Source organism: Ruditapes philippinarum, unplaced genomic scaffold (genome assembly GCF_026571515.1).
Source record: "Ruditapes philippinarum isolate M1 unplaced genomic scaffold, ASM2657151v2 ctg4666_1_1_1_1, whole genome shotgun sequence".
In the NCBI taxonomy this organism is placed as follows: domain Eukaryota; kingdom Metazoa; phylum Mollusca; class Bivalvia; order Venerida; family Veneridae; genus Ruditapes; species Ruditapes philippinarum.
The window spans coordinates 63,489-78,105 of NW_026861908.1; the positions used below are offsets into that span (position 1 = coordinate 63,489).

The window sequence follows — 14,617 nt, forward strand, 5'->3', positions numbered from 1 at the left end:
GTATGGTGATTGGTCATGACCAGCAGATGACCCCTATTGATTTTGGGATCAAAGGTCAAGGTCACATTGACCTTGTAAGTAAAAACGGTTTCTGATCAATAACTAAAGAACGCTTAGGCCTAGAAACTTCAAACTTTGTATGATGATTGGTCATTGCCAGCAGATAACCCTTACTTATTTTTTGGTGTCAAGGGGTCCAAGGTCAAGGTCACATTGACCTTGTAGGTAAAAAGGTTTCCGATCAATAAGTAAAGAATGCTTAGGCCTAGGAACTTCAAACTTTGTATGATGATTGGTCATGACCAGGAGATGACCCCTATTGATTTTGGGGTCAAGGGGTCAATGTCATATTGACCTTGTACTTAATGACGGTTTCTGACCAATAACTCAACAACTCAAGTTGCCTTGGTTGATATTTTTATATTAAACTAAAAATGCTTTTGGTATTCACATTTGAAGGTCTTATGTAATATAACAACTTGGCTGTCATTAATGAGGCCTACATGATTCATAAAATTTATGCATATATTATTTGGTAAGATTTGTAATAACTTAAATTGCTGCAGACAACCTATGGGGTCACAATAATTAACACCTTGTGACTATTCATGACCAGTAGATACTAGATAACCCTTATTAATTGTTTGTTCACTGGGTCAGAAGTCATGCATAATAACCTGATCACATGACTAATTGGCTGCCGATAGGGGCATACATGTTTTACAAACATATCTTGTTTTCGAGAAATTGGTATTTTTCACTCCAACTTCTTCATTCCTTATAGGATTTACTTTAAAATCCCACATCGTAATAATATGACAAGGTTGTATAAACATAATTTCCTTACTAGGCATGGAAACTTAACACATTACTGAGATATAGACAAACTTAGAACTCAAGAGATTTAAGTTCATTCATGTCATTCATCATTGGTAAAATTGAATGGCCAAAGGCCCATCAGAATGTTGCTGGGGTTCTAACCGGTAGGGGACTTATGGATTGCTTGCAATACTATGATAATTGCTTGTTTTTTATATTTCACTGTTTAACTATTGCAAAATAGTTATAGGAGGGCAGTATATCTTAAATAATATGATATTTTTATGTCGTCATGAATATACAGTGAATTGCATTTTTGTTTTTCGAATTGAACATAATGTTATTTTTTTTTATAAATCCAGGTTTCAATAATAATTGTTAAAGAAAATGCCTGTGTCATTTTTGACTAGAGGGGAGTGTGTAGATAAGGTTAAATTAAGCCAAGTTATCTTTTTAGAATGTTTACGGTAATAACTTCCCTTAAAGGCCAAACCAAATCTTTAGTGGTGTTATGTGTGTTCCTTTTGTTATGGGTGGTTGAACTGGTTTTGCAAGTTAAGTGATGGATGGTTGATTTTGTATGAAAGTTATTTTTAGTTGATTTGGTTCTGGAATGTCATATTTTCTGGGTAACTGACCACTCCTTGTCTCGCTTTCGAAATGAAAAGATCTAAAATATAGTTTACTTTCAGTTATTTCTTTATAGAAATAACTTGCTTCTTATTTATATTATAACATTAGATTTCTTCTTACAAAGCCTGGTATGTATATATGTATTTATTTATTTGTGAAATTGTTTTTATTGTAATTTGAATTGTTGTATTATATTGTGTATTATGTATTTTGTGAAATGTATTTGTCTTAAAAAATATTTGTTTGTAATGTGATGTCTCATACTTACTTTATTTGTTACAGGTTTTATTCTTTATAGAATAAATCTATAAACCTCATTGAGTGTTGATTTAACATAAACCCCACCACTACATTTGAGTGCCTTTAGTTGTAGCGTTTGTTTGTTGGATCTTGTATAGGCAAAGCCAGGTATTCAGCTGTAATCCCGTATTTAATTTTGTAAAATAAAATAAGTCGGTGAATATGACGTCTTTGCTCTAATGTTTCCCAACTGATTTCATTTTTAAAATTTTCTATAGAAACAAGGCTTGTTGCACCCTATACTTTTCTAGCACATTCGTATTGTATTTCATCTAAAAGATCAAGTTCATATTGAAATGCATTTTCCCATAGGACGTCAGCATATTCGAGAATCGGTCTAATAAGCGGCGTATAAATTATTTCTAAAGATAAACAATCTAATACACATTTTAATTTTCTCATTAGGTTTACCCGTTTCCATGCTTTATCATTAATATATTCAATATGTAAGTGCCATTGGCAGTTGTTAGATAAGATAAAACCCAAGTTTTTATGGTCAATTTCTTCTGGTAAGCATTTGGAATGGTTGGTGATCATAACTGTTTCTTTTTCTGGAGATAATAAGTGATTCTAACCTAGATGGATTAAAGGTAACAAGCCATTTGTCTGCCAACTCAGTTATGTTTTTAATATATAATTGTAATTGTTGAGGTGCAATCTGTGTGTTTTCAATGGCATGATAGAGACTTGTATCATCAGCGAAAAGGTTAACATTAGATTGAAGATCTTGAACAATGTCAGTTATATAAATTAGAAAAAGCAAAGAACCAAGGATTGAGTCTTGAGGGACACCTGCCTCAAGAACACCCCAATACGATATTGCGTCTGTTATGACAACCCGCTGACGTCAACATTTTAAATAGTCTCGAAACCAATCCAACAAATTGCCAGATATACCATAATATTTTAGTTTATAAATGACACCTTTATATCAGACATTATCAAATGTCTTGCTTATGTCCAGAAAATATAACTCTAGCTTCAATGCCATTATCAAGTGCTTTTACAAAAGTGTGTCATAGATATATACAAGTTTATATACAGTTGAATCGTCAGGGATAAAGCCTGACTGCACGGGGGTAAAAATTCTATTTGAGTTTAAGTGATAGAAAAGGTGCTTAAAAATAACTGACGCAAAAACTTTTTCTATAGAGTTTAACTATGAAAAATGTTTATAATATTTTGCAAGAGATACATCCATCACCTTTTTTTTTTTTAAACTGTAACATGGACATCCTTCCAAGAAGATAGTACAGTACTATGAAATAGGATAAAGATGCGTTAGAAAGAGAAGTTAAAGGAATACAAAGTTCTCGTGAAGATTCACGCTAAGTTGTTTGCTAGTTTTATTGTTTTATATGTTCTTAATCAATCTTCAATATAGTAATAATTGCCATGTACAAATCACCAAAAAGATAGAAAACGAGGTATGCGTGCTTTCCATAGCCTCTGTACAATCCTTAAGCGATAAAACTGCTCCTGTAAGTGCTCGGTTATCCACAAACACTGTTGTGATGTTTCACATGCTGTGCGGAACATTTAAAGAAATATCCTTATAGATGTTTAAAACAAGTTTAGTATATCAATTTCAGTTTCGTATTCAGGGAACGTGTTGCATAATGTCAATGAAGTCTTTTATCTTTTAACTAATATATCAACTTATGAAACGTTTACAGGAAACTGGTGCAAATTAAGTTCAATAGGGGGCGCACTGGTCGCATGGTTCGGTCCCAGGGCAAGGCGTTATTTCAAACAAATGATGTCGGACATAGAGTCGATTGGTAATTTGTTTCTAACTGCTGATTCAGAAGCAATGTAGATTTAGTAGTTGGTCATTTACGGATAATTACTGATGAGTTATTATCAAGAAAAGCAGGTTAGGTTTATGACCACGAGATATGACCAACAATGTGTTGAATCCTGTGGAAAAAAACAGAAAACACAGATAAACAAACAAATAATAGGTAAACTCTGTATTTCAGTTATTTTAGATAATTTATTTACTATCTAAATGTTCTTAAGATTATATTAAACATGAATGCAAAGAACAACAAAGGAGAGAAAAGTTTACGGGAAGGGCTCAAAGTGCAGAGAATTGAAAAGCAATTAAACATATTATAATTTCCATTTCTAATATAAACAATGCTTGTAAATGTACAAAAATGTATCATGTATTAACAAAAATAAAGAATCTATGTGTTGTCAGAAATAAATGTTAATTTATTTCTGCACAATTAATGCGGAATGCAGCATTGAATTTGTTATATCAATTAAAAGTCTAATCAAAATTCTCAGCACCTTGATCATTATTTGGTGTGCTAATGTTTGGTATAGTTTTTTGTAATATTCTCATAATTGTATTTTAAAACTATACTTCATTTCTTAAGCAAGTTTAATCACCATAATTGTTTAACAGATTAGTTAAGTTAGGTTTAACATTTATGTAATGGTATGTAAATTTTTTGTTTATACAAATTTATTTTAGTTCGATTGTGTTGGAAGCTATATGCTTATTAAAACACTTTCCAATCCGTTCCTTGAACCAACCAGTACTGAGCAATGAATGTAAAGTTTCTTGCTGAAGGAAACAACGGCTTGCCCCTGACAGGGTTTGAACCAACGCGGTCAGCAATCCTTAGATTACAAGTCCGACACGTTAACCACTCGGACACGCCGCCACATAATGTTTGGGCAATAATGTATTAAAACTATTTATAAATGTCTGAATAAAGCTTGCAAAAGAAAACGAAATTCAGTGCATGCTGTAAAAAATGAATGGTTTCATATGTAAACTAAATGTACTGTTTTTCGTGACAAATGTTTAAGCTTCAAAACAAAATCCACAGCCTCGACAATATATTCTACAAGTAAAAAATCTCGAATTCAGCAAAGTCAAATATTATTGTATTCACAAATCTTTCATAATTTTTGTCGATAATAAAATTTTATTAAGATTTGTTATACGATAAATGTTGCTAAATTTGTATTATCAATACAAATTTAAAACTTTAGAAAAATTTTCAATTATAACTATAAAACAAACACGGATTTAGAAAAGTGTAAAGATAAATGGTTATTTTGTAAATATACATACTGTAAGTGCTGCTTAAAGGACACAATAGCAAAACAGGATCTATTTTCAGCTTATATTGTTTTTAAAGTGTACAAGGCTACATATCTGATTAAAAAAAATATTGTTTGAATTTTGATAAAAAATACTTCTGGGGAGTCTGTATACAAATATATTAGTATATTTCCTTATGAACGAAAAGTGCATGCACACATTCATTGCTGAGAGAAACATAAATATTTTGTTCTTGAACATTTTATTCTATTAACGTACTATATTCATATCTTTCAAATAACAGAGACATACAATGGTACAACTCTTTCGGCAATCGAACGGAAAAAAATGGAAACCGTATAACTAAACTTTCATGAAAAATACTTGATTAAAGAATAGTTTAATAGCCAAAAACAATTGAAATCAAACTTTTTTGTCAATTTCTTACTCCCAGAATTGAACGTTTACTTTCAAACAAACTTTACTATTTCACAAGTCATGCATTTGTATCTAGTTAGAGTCAATCAGTTTACAAGTTCCCGAATTTTATGCTCAATGGGAAATCTTTGCCGCTTGTTTCATCTGTCACGATAACCGATAATTCTGTTCCACCATACACCATTCTGACAAGAAGATTTCTTTCCGTTCCAAGTGTAGTATCGGACGTCTCAAAAACTGCTTCGCCGATTTTTTTACATCCTTCATCTGTAGTATACATGACATATTTAGGTTCTCCTCCCACTGTACTATTCATCGGGGCTCTGTCTGAAGCATAAATGGAAAGTTTCACACTTTCCTGATTCTTATACATTGGCTTGTATCTATGTTCCTCAAGTTGCTCTTTCAGTATCACGGACTGACCTTTTCCCACATGAACATCTAACACATCCTTGCAATAATATTTATTATCTTCAGTGTTAAGCCACTTTTTCTCTTTATCATGCATTTTCTCATTGAAGACACAGTTTATCTTCACCCCAAAAGTACACCTTGCAATACGGCTTCTAAATATCATCGGGTCATGTCCATATAGAACGGCCCCTTTTAGAACAGCTTGAAAAGGGGAGGTTGGCACAACAACTTTCACATCTGGAAAGTTTTCAACAATCGCTTGTCTTATATGTTGTACTACAATTGGTGATTCAGCAAATCCACCAACAAGTACAACTGTTCTGCAGTCTTTCAGACCATCCGATCCCAAGACAATTTTCATAACATCGAACATTTTGATGCAAGTTTCTTTAAAAAGTTTGTTTCGAACAAATTCTGACCTGAACTTCATCTCGTTTTCCTCTAGGATAAAATCATGTGTCTCCTTTAATGTTATATTGTTCTGGTCTATTTCTTTAATAACAGTGTAAGGAACTTTAAGAACGATTTTTTCAAGCCTTGGATCTTTTTTTCCTATTGTAACTTTTTTTTGTTCAAAATCATCTTCCATTTCTAGACACTCTGTCGGCGTCGATTTACCAAATGTTTTTCTCCACGAATTCCCATCAAAACTATCATGGCAAGCTTGAAAGAATGCGTCATTCACATTTTGACCACCAGCTAGCTCTCCTTGAGATAAGCAAATCTCCTTAAGAAAACCATCGTCTAATACTTTTACTGCGGAAAGGTCAGCAGTCAGTCCTTAAAATAAATAAGTTAATAAAAAATTTTATTATGATTTTTTTTTTAATTTTATGTCATAGATATGTAAAAATATCGCATAAAGCTAACTTATTTGTATATTTCTTATTGTAAAATTATAAGAATAAGAGCTTTACAAAGTAGAATTTTTAGAAATTGCATAGATTGCATTCTAAAAAGTGGAAAAAAATAATTGTAAAAATGGTCGACGACGGAAAAAAAGATGACAAATAATAGTAATAAAATTAAACAAAAATGTTATCACTTTGACAGACAAACAAGTTTTTTTGACTAATACATAAATGAAACTCACCTCCAAGATCTGCTGTAAGAAAGACTTGCCCTGGTGCTCCAAGGTCATTCATATTGGCTCTTTGCTCACCTGGAAGGTGGATGCAATATATAGCTGCTGCTTCTGGCTCAAGAGCAAGAAGTAAATTTGTCCTCTTCTTTTTAGTTAAGCTCTGAAATTTAAATTTATAACTTTTCTTTGCACCTTAAACATATGTTGCCTGCTTTTTTAAACTTGTCTTTTGACGTCTTGTCTGTTATATGAAGGCTTCGTAACATCTGATTCCTTTTCAAATTCCATTTTATTTTAGTTCCGCCTATTGCTTTCTCCTAAGGGCACATGCATGTCTTTACCTAGGGCCAATACGCCGCTTTTCAGTGAATGGCACGAACGTGTCACATTGAAGGTTCCATGACGACTGCCTTATGAACACTTTTGGATTTATAAATATCCGCAGACAAGACATTAAAAGACAATTGAAAAAGCAGGCAACATATCCCCGGGTTGATTTAACAGTATTCAAATTTAAATACTGGAATCACCTTAATAGGAATTATCAAAACGAATGGACTCAAAAAAAGACACAACAACAAAGTCGTGCCGGACAATCTACAAGGATCAGACGTATTAAAAAACAAGAATAACGATCAACAAAGCAAAGGCAACGTCCACAGAATGCACCAAACAAAAACCTGGTGTGGACATAAGTGCAGCGAAAGGAGAGGGACATGTAATGTGTGATAAAATATAAACTTAAATTGGCCCATATGGGAATTAAAGGGATAAGGAAGGTAAGGGTGAAAAAGGGGAGAGGGTAAAATGGGAGGTTGTGAGAAAATACCTACCGTAAACGACAATCAAACAAGGCAGACATGTTAACATTCAAACCAAGTAACAATACAGACATTAAAAACATGTGAAGGAACACAGAGGGGTACCGCGCGTTGGAACCGTCAGTGGTAGTTATAGCTGTTTACTCTAACATGTCGAAGTTAGTCCACACTTAATAAATAATAGGAAGAGTGATATTAGCTATCCAAAATGTTTCTTGTTTCGCCCCAGTCTACATTTAGAGTTGGACATTGCTGCATTGATTCAAATTAATTAATTAATTAATTAATTGATTAATTAAAAAAGGAAAGCGTAGCGTTCAACTGTAGAAGAAGAGTTAAACACCAAGCATGTGTATGCCTTAAAATAATTGGATCAAAACCTCTTTTAATAAACCGTTTGATAATTTTAGTAAAGGCGGCAGAAAAATTTAAATTTTAACCAATTTTTCATAGAAATTAAGTTTGCTAATTACAATTAAATTTTAAAACTAAAACTGAAATACGATGGTACAACTTTGTTTCACTTTGTTTCCAGATTTTTAGTAAAATATTTACGCAATTAATGATAGCGATAACCTTGTTTAAGAAGATTGTTAGCAATAACTTAATAAATTAAATATATTAAATCTTACATTGAGTGTATGGGGTAACTTTTTATGAATTCCACACGGTATAACCAACAGTGATGTGACAATGATACAGATAAAACAAAGAAACCTTAATTTTAGATCGCCAACACGGCAAATTGAAAATGTTAATCTTTCGGTTTCATTGAGCCTGTTCATGGATGGTAGTGGTAACTGAAACCTAGCGTCCAAACTTTCTATACATCAAAAGTTAAACAAATAAAGTCATTACCGCAAATGCGCTTAATCAACAAAAGGTACATGAGGCCCTTACATCGCTCATCTTACTAAAAAATGCTCTTGATTGCATAAATCAGAATGTTGCTTACTATTAATAAAAAGCTGATATAAGAGCGAAATCAAGGTCAACAGATATTAGATTTCAAATCTGCACCTAAAAGGTTGAACTTGTAAAAAGTCACTTGTTGTTATAGAAAATAATTTAAAAGCATGAAAGAAACTAGTTGTTAAGTACAAAAGCTACTTTGAAAATCATGTATTGCTTACAAATGTCGCTGTTTGCTTTGAAAGTTGATAGCTACTATAGAAATAACTTATTTTAAATGAGAGTCATTTGTTGCTATGGAATAGAAGGAAACTTAATTCCTTACAGAAAAAAAATAATGTTTCAATCTTGGTTTGATTAACCTTGTTCATGGAAGGTATTGGTAATTGCAAGCTACCGTCAACGCCTACAATCACCGGTTTTGGCTAAATTCAACATTTAACATGCAATTGAAGAATTTTCGAATTTAGAAAAATACGCAGGTGTATTTATATTGCGGAATCAATCTTGCCTCAAAGTCTAAACGAAAAAGCTTGGTTGACATAAAGATCAATTAAGTATTATTGCCAAATATCTAAGATCTAATCTTTACAGTACCACACAATAAAACTGAAAAGTGAAATATATTAGCTTTATGCATTGTATATTCACAAAATAAGACTGAAATGTGTTTTATCATATATTAACTAATTGACCCCAGGGGCGGGCAAAAATTGATCAAAAGGTTCATGATTAATACCAGTTTTTTTGTACAGATCAACAAGGCAATGCTACGTGTCCAATTTTCAGTCTATAGGCATGGTCGTTTCCACAAACTAACACTTAAAAATGTGTTTTCCTATTCAGCACATTATTAACTATGATAAAGGTCAAACCTGCGTTCTGCACATTGTCTTCTGATTAACATTTCTGTTGAGTTTCAATTTCTTTCAATCGGTTCAAAAAGTACTCTTATTGATGAAAAACATTTTTTTTGAGGGGGGGGGGTCACTATCCGTACTTGCATTATCTACTCTTTAAAGTGGCACAAAACACAAAAGAGTAAAAATCTTACTTTCAGGTGAAGAAAAAAGATGGTTGTACAAAAAACGTAGTTCAGTTGTCATTTATATATATATATATATATATTTACGGTACGCTCACTGCGGGTTTTGCTTTTTCCGCGATACCACCGCGGACGATTTTTTTTTACCGCGGACAAACGCGGGGGTTCGTCCGCGATGAAAGCATAATTTCCCCCGCGATCCCCGGTGTTCAGTTATTTCCACCGTGGACAAAATTCTGACGACCGTTCTTCATTCGTCGATAAAATCAGTCACCCGTTTCCCGCGGGGGAACGCCAAGGTCAGTTGGTCAGTTTATATTAACCTCCAAAAATAATAGACGTTTTATTATTTCTTAACACAATGACTTGAAAATTGACCACAATCGTCTCCTTAAATGTTATTATACGTTAAATTTTGAACGGAATTTGAAATAAAAATAATTACAGCAGTACCTGTTTTTGTTGTTGTTTTTAATATTTTTGTTATAAACGTCCACAAAACTATTCGTCCACAAACCAATATTTTTACAACTGAAATCGTCCTTTATCATTGTCATCTTTACTTTTTTTATTCCTTGTGGTTCTATAAGTATTATTGCTGTTAAACTATATGGGAGCCATAAATATGATACTTAGTATAAAAAAGGACATTTGTGCTGATTTCTCAATGATGACTGACGCTACAGTACATGTCCTGTAAGAGGTCGATGAGTGTGATACAAGACAAGACATAAATAAAATACATGTACATATCTTAGAAATAAAAGAAAAAGATATTTAAACCATCTATAAGAATTTGTATGCAATAATATTCTTTAAAAACGGGTAGACTTGTTTGTTTGTGTTTATTTACTGTAAAAACCCCGTCGAAAATGGACATGAGAAATATGCATGACACTTGCCAAAAAGTTTTTGTACACTGTACATACCGTATATTTGTTTGACACAAATTCACCCATTAAAAAAATAATAATTAGGCTGCCTTTTACAAATTATAAAAGTACATTATTATCCTCGGAATTAATTTCAATGAAAACTTAATATAATAAATACAAGAAAGCAAAGACAATTACGTTCAATTGTATGTACTTAAAACTACATGTTGTCTACAAATACTATTATTCCCATGAACAATAATATCTTAAGATAAAAATGAAATGAAATATTTTTAACTTGAAAATCGGTCGATGGAAGTTATTAGAAAATAACTGCCATGTGCTTGTTTGCCTTATATACATGTATGTACATGCTAACAAAAAGTATAACGTCAAGTTTAACAAAATTCTGCAAAAAACAATCTATAAAAAAAATAAAAAAGAACTAACAAACAAACTTCTAAAACAAAAATGAAAATAAACTTCAACAGTTGATACAAACTTCAAAACATATACATAACGCTCACACCTGTAATTAGATAAATCAAGAATATCATTAAATGTATATTTTGGTGAAATAAACGCTTTCTTTTAATGTTCCAAATAAAATATAAGACTTTATGATCAACATGCAAATAAACAGAAACAGTAAAACGCATCTGACAATTGAAAGAGACGTCCTGGAATATTGCCTGAATAAATTGTTGAGGGTTACGTTTTCAAAGTTTTTAAATAAGAAACATGAGCTGGCATATAAATTGTTGTAGTATCTTTTTCATAAATGTCATATGCCGAATTTTTCATTATTTGACTTCAAGTTTCTCACTACCATAAAGTTGCGACGACAATGATTTATCTTGATGTCGAATACATATTATACATTACCCAACACAATAATAAGAAGAAGAACAAGAAATACACTGCATTTGTACATGTACTTTTATTACAACAAAAAAAGAAAACAAACAAACAAATTTTACATATAGTTATATGTACAGTACATGTTACAGTACGTACGTATACTGATGTTTAAATACAGTAATTAATTTTTAAAATTTAAGGTTTCCACCGCGTTGACCGGTGTTTGACCGCCGCGTTCCTCCGCAATTTACCGCTGCGTTCCGCGGGGGAAACGGTTTCAGCTGCCGATTTATGTCCGCGGTGGTGAAAATTTTCTGACAATATCTGAGCAAATTTTCGTCCGCGGTAAACTTCATCCGCGGGGTTTTGAAAAAGTCGCGCTGAGCGTACTGTATTCATTTATTTATTTTTTCAAGCGCTCGTATACGTTTTTGTCACACACATCCCCTCAACTAAGGTGACAGCTTAAAGATATATACCTTTTCTATTTCCTCTGTTTCTTCCATTAATGCCTTTTCCATCGCTTTTCTCATAAACGCCTTTGCCTCCTCTGACCAAATCGCGGGAACAGTAACTACCCAAAGTGTTTTGTCTAAGTTAACTCTTTGTCCCTTTTCTTTTAGATCGTTTATGAAGTGGTCCTTCAACGCTTTAAGAAGTTTTGACAAAACGTGAAATAGTGGGAAATGTCTATTAAGTTGATCCTCTACTATCATTTTGTCATCAATTTTCTTAAAAATACGATTTTAGGTTTTTTAAAAAGTCAATCATATTTAAAATAATTCAACCAATATAAATTTAATTTAGGCAAATTTTAAAGTAAACTTTGTTCAGATTAGATAAGAATTTAAATGCTCTAAGAATTCTAATTTTATCATGTAACTTTTAGAGAGGAAAAAATCATAAAAAGCGACACTTTTTATCCGTACATGCAGTCTCTACTTTAAAATTGCCATTTGTGAAAGAAAGCCATCGACTTGGGGGACGACAGCAAAGTAATGATCACTCATATTGATTCCATAAACTGTTTGAAATATTTAAACTTATTATATGCAAACACAAAATACATAAGGCTTGATTTTTTGATTATACAAATGTCCATACTTTGTGTTATTGGATTTGATTGATTTGATAGTTTAAGCATGTTCTGAATACTACAATTGTAATCATTATGGTAACATACATGTTTCTGTACTTTACATGAATATGAATTACCAAATGGTTATTTTATCGCACAACGATGTCAAATTTCTTGACGCTGCTAAATTGGTTAAATACTGAGAAACATAAGAAGTGTCTTTTGTCTAATAATTAATATCATTTCATTATTTTTAAGTTCAATAAAAGTCTTACTATCGCCAAATGACGACATCAGCAAAGAACTCAGATTAATATACAGTTTAAAAAATGATAGATAAAATATTACTTTCAATTGTTCATATGTACCTCTGTATACAAAAGATGTTTGAATCTTTTAAACAGGTACAATTTTTCAAGTGAATTGTCTTCATCGCCTCTGCCTAAGTTTTTCTTTTTCTCTTTTTCGTGCTCTTTGGACATATTTATATATATTCTTTCAGCTTCATATCCAAAAGAATCAATTTCGTATTTACTTTCATCATCTCCATTTGCTTTGAGAAGCAAACAGGTATTAGTTTTATGAAGCTGAAATTGAAAATATAACAGTGTTTAATATGCCTGTCCACTGCACTGCAACAAAATACAACCAGGTAGATGTTGAAAATCGGACAGTAATTTTCAGAAACGGTTATATTTATCTCGAACCTAGAATTAATCTAGGAAATCATCCAAAAGCATACTCGAACATGTACATTTTTTAAGTCAGGTCATTCAAAAATTCTATTGTGTAACTAACCGCTGTGCTTGAAATGATAGAAATATTTTTGCATCATCATTAATCTTCAATATTTTGAACTGATGCAAGTCTTAAAAAATCCAGATAAAATGATAATTAATATGCCTATCATGAATTAATTGCATATATATATATATGTATATATATATATATATTTCGGTACTGGGATCCTACATGTTTACCGGACAATCAGTTTTCCGGGCAAAATCTATTCCTGTCAAATAAGGTTTTATTTTTTGCTTCGATTCAAAAATCATCCGGTCTGAATCGTGCACACACTTTCTATTTCAAAGTAAATAACAACAAAACCACTCTCAGGCAAATATTGTTGATTCAGTTCTTTATTTACTAACATGCCCTTATGTTGACTAGTTATTCCATGACCTGGTCATGCGGGGGAATAATGTGTTCTTCGCAGGCCCGAATATGGAGGCCCTTAATGGGTTATTTTAGATAGATTTTACTTTTAATTCTTCTCAAAGTTACTTAAGGGTACACTCGTAACTTATTTTAATGATAAAAAGTAATTTTAAATTTCGTTCAAACAATATCTCGTTGTTGTCTTTTACAAAGAAATGCAAATTAAAAAACATATAAAGAAATGGGTGTCGCCCATGGAAGGAAACTCTACATGAAATGTACAAAAAATAGACTTTATGGACTTATAGACTTCATCATGTAGGAACATGCTACATGATGACCAAAAGGAAACTGTATAAGAAAGAACAGAATATTTGAATATCAAAATGTGTCATACGTTTAAGGATCATGAAGAATCAATACGATAATTGAGTTTATACTGTAAATTTCAATTACACTATATTGGCCTCTTCGTAACAAGCATGGCTACTGTGTCAATTTTAGTGACTTACTGGGTTGTTCAAGTATCTTAACGCTTAATTTCAATTTAAGACTTTAAAAATATTTGAAACACAATGTCCGGTAAATTGAGTTGTCTACGCGATTTTTTTCCTCTTTTAATGCCCTATTTAAAGACATATTTCAACGGTCAAATGTTTAATTTTATGTTTGATAACGAAATGTTTACGTATATTAAGAACCCACAAATATTTGGGTAAAATTTCATTCTTTTTTATTATTTTAAATAAAAGTTACAGTGAAAAAACATTTTGTCCGGTAATATGTAGGATCCCAGTTGTGTTTGACTGATGAAATATGGAAACGTTTTATATTTTCAATTTTACTCTATTAATTACCATGACAAACTATAGGTTAGTCACAATAAAAATGGACGATATTGAAAACGTGTGACAAATTTATTACACAAACATGTGTATATCAGAAAGTTGTTTCTGTTCAGGTAGTAGGTTATCAAAGTATGTAAATTTCAGTCTTGTTTAAGAAGAGATTTCTCAATTGATACATGTCTTGTTCCTTTGTCTCTAATGAATTGGTATGATCCTGTAACATATTAACAAGTCCATTTCAATACTGTTTAACATAGTATACTTAAA

The 14,617-nt window shown here is 31.9% G+C and overlaps 1 protein-coding gene across 3 annotated transcripts in view; it reads right to left on the reverse strand.

Annotated features, from left to right (window-relative positions):
• LOC132717318 (heat shock 70 kDa protein 12B-like) overlaps nucleotides 1-14,617 on the reverse strand; it is a 59,891-nt gene that overhangs the window by 38,996 nt on the left and 6,278 nt on the right. Inside the window, exons 3-6 of one of the 3 annotated variants that reach the window (XM_060700753.1) lie at nucleotides 12,713-12,931; nucleotides 11,746-11,997; nucleotides 6,762-6,912; nucleotides 3,717-6,448 (exon numbers count right to left, since the gene is read on the reverse strand). The exons of 1 other annotated variant lie outside the window; for it this stretch is intronic. In XM_060700753.1, coding sequence (XP_060556736.1) covers nucleotides 5,346-6,448; nucleotides 6,762-6,912; nucleotides 11,746-11,997; nucleotides 12,713-12,931 — 1,725 coding nt within the window. In that variant the 3' untranslated portion in view covers nucleotides 3,717-5,345. Of the gene's footprint in view, nucleotides 1-3,716; nucleotides 6,449-6,761; nucleotides 6,913-11,745; nucleotides 11,998-12,712; nucleotides 12,932-14,617 lie in introns of those variants that run through there. One more of the 3 variants, XM_060700756.1, reaches the window with a different exon arrangement.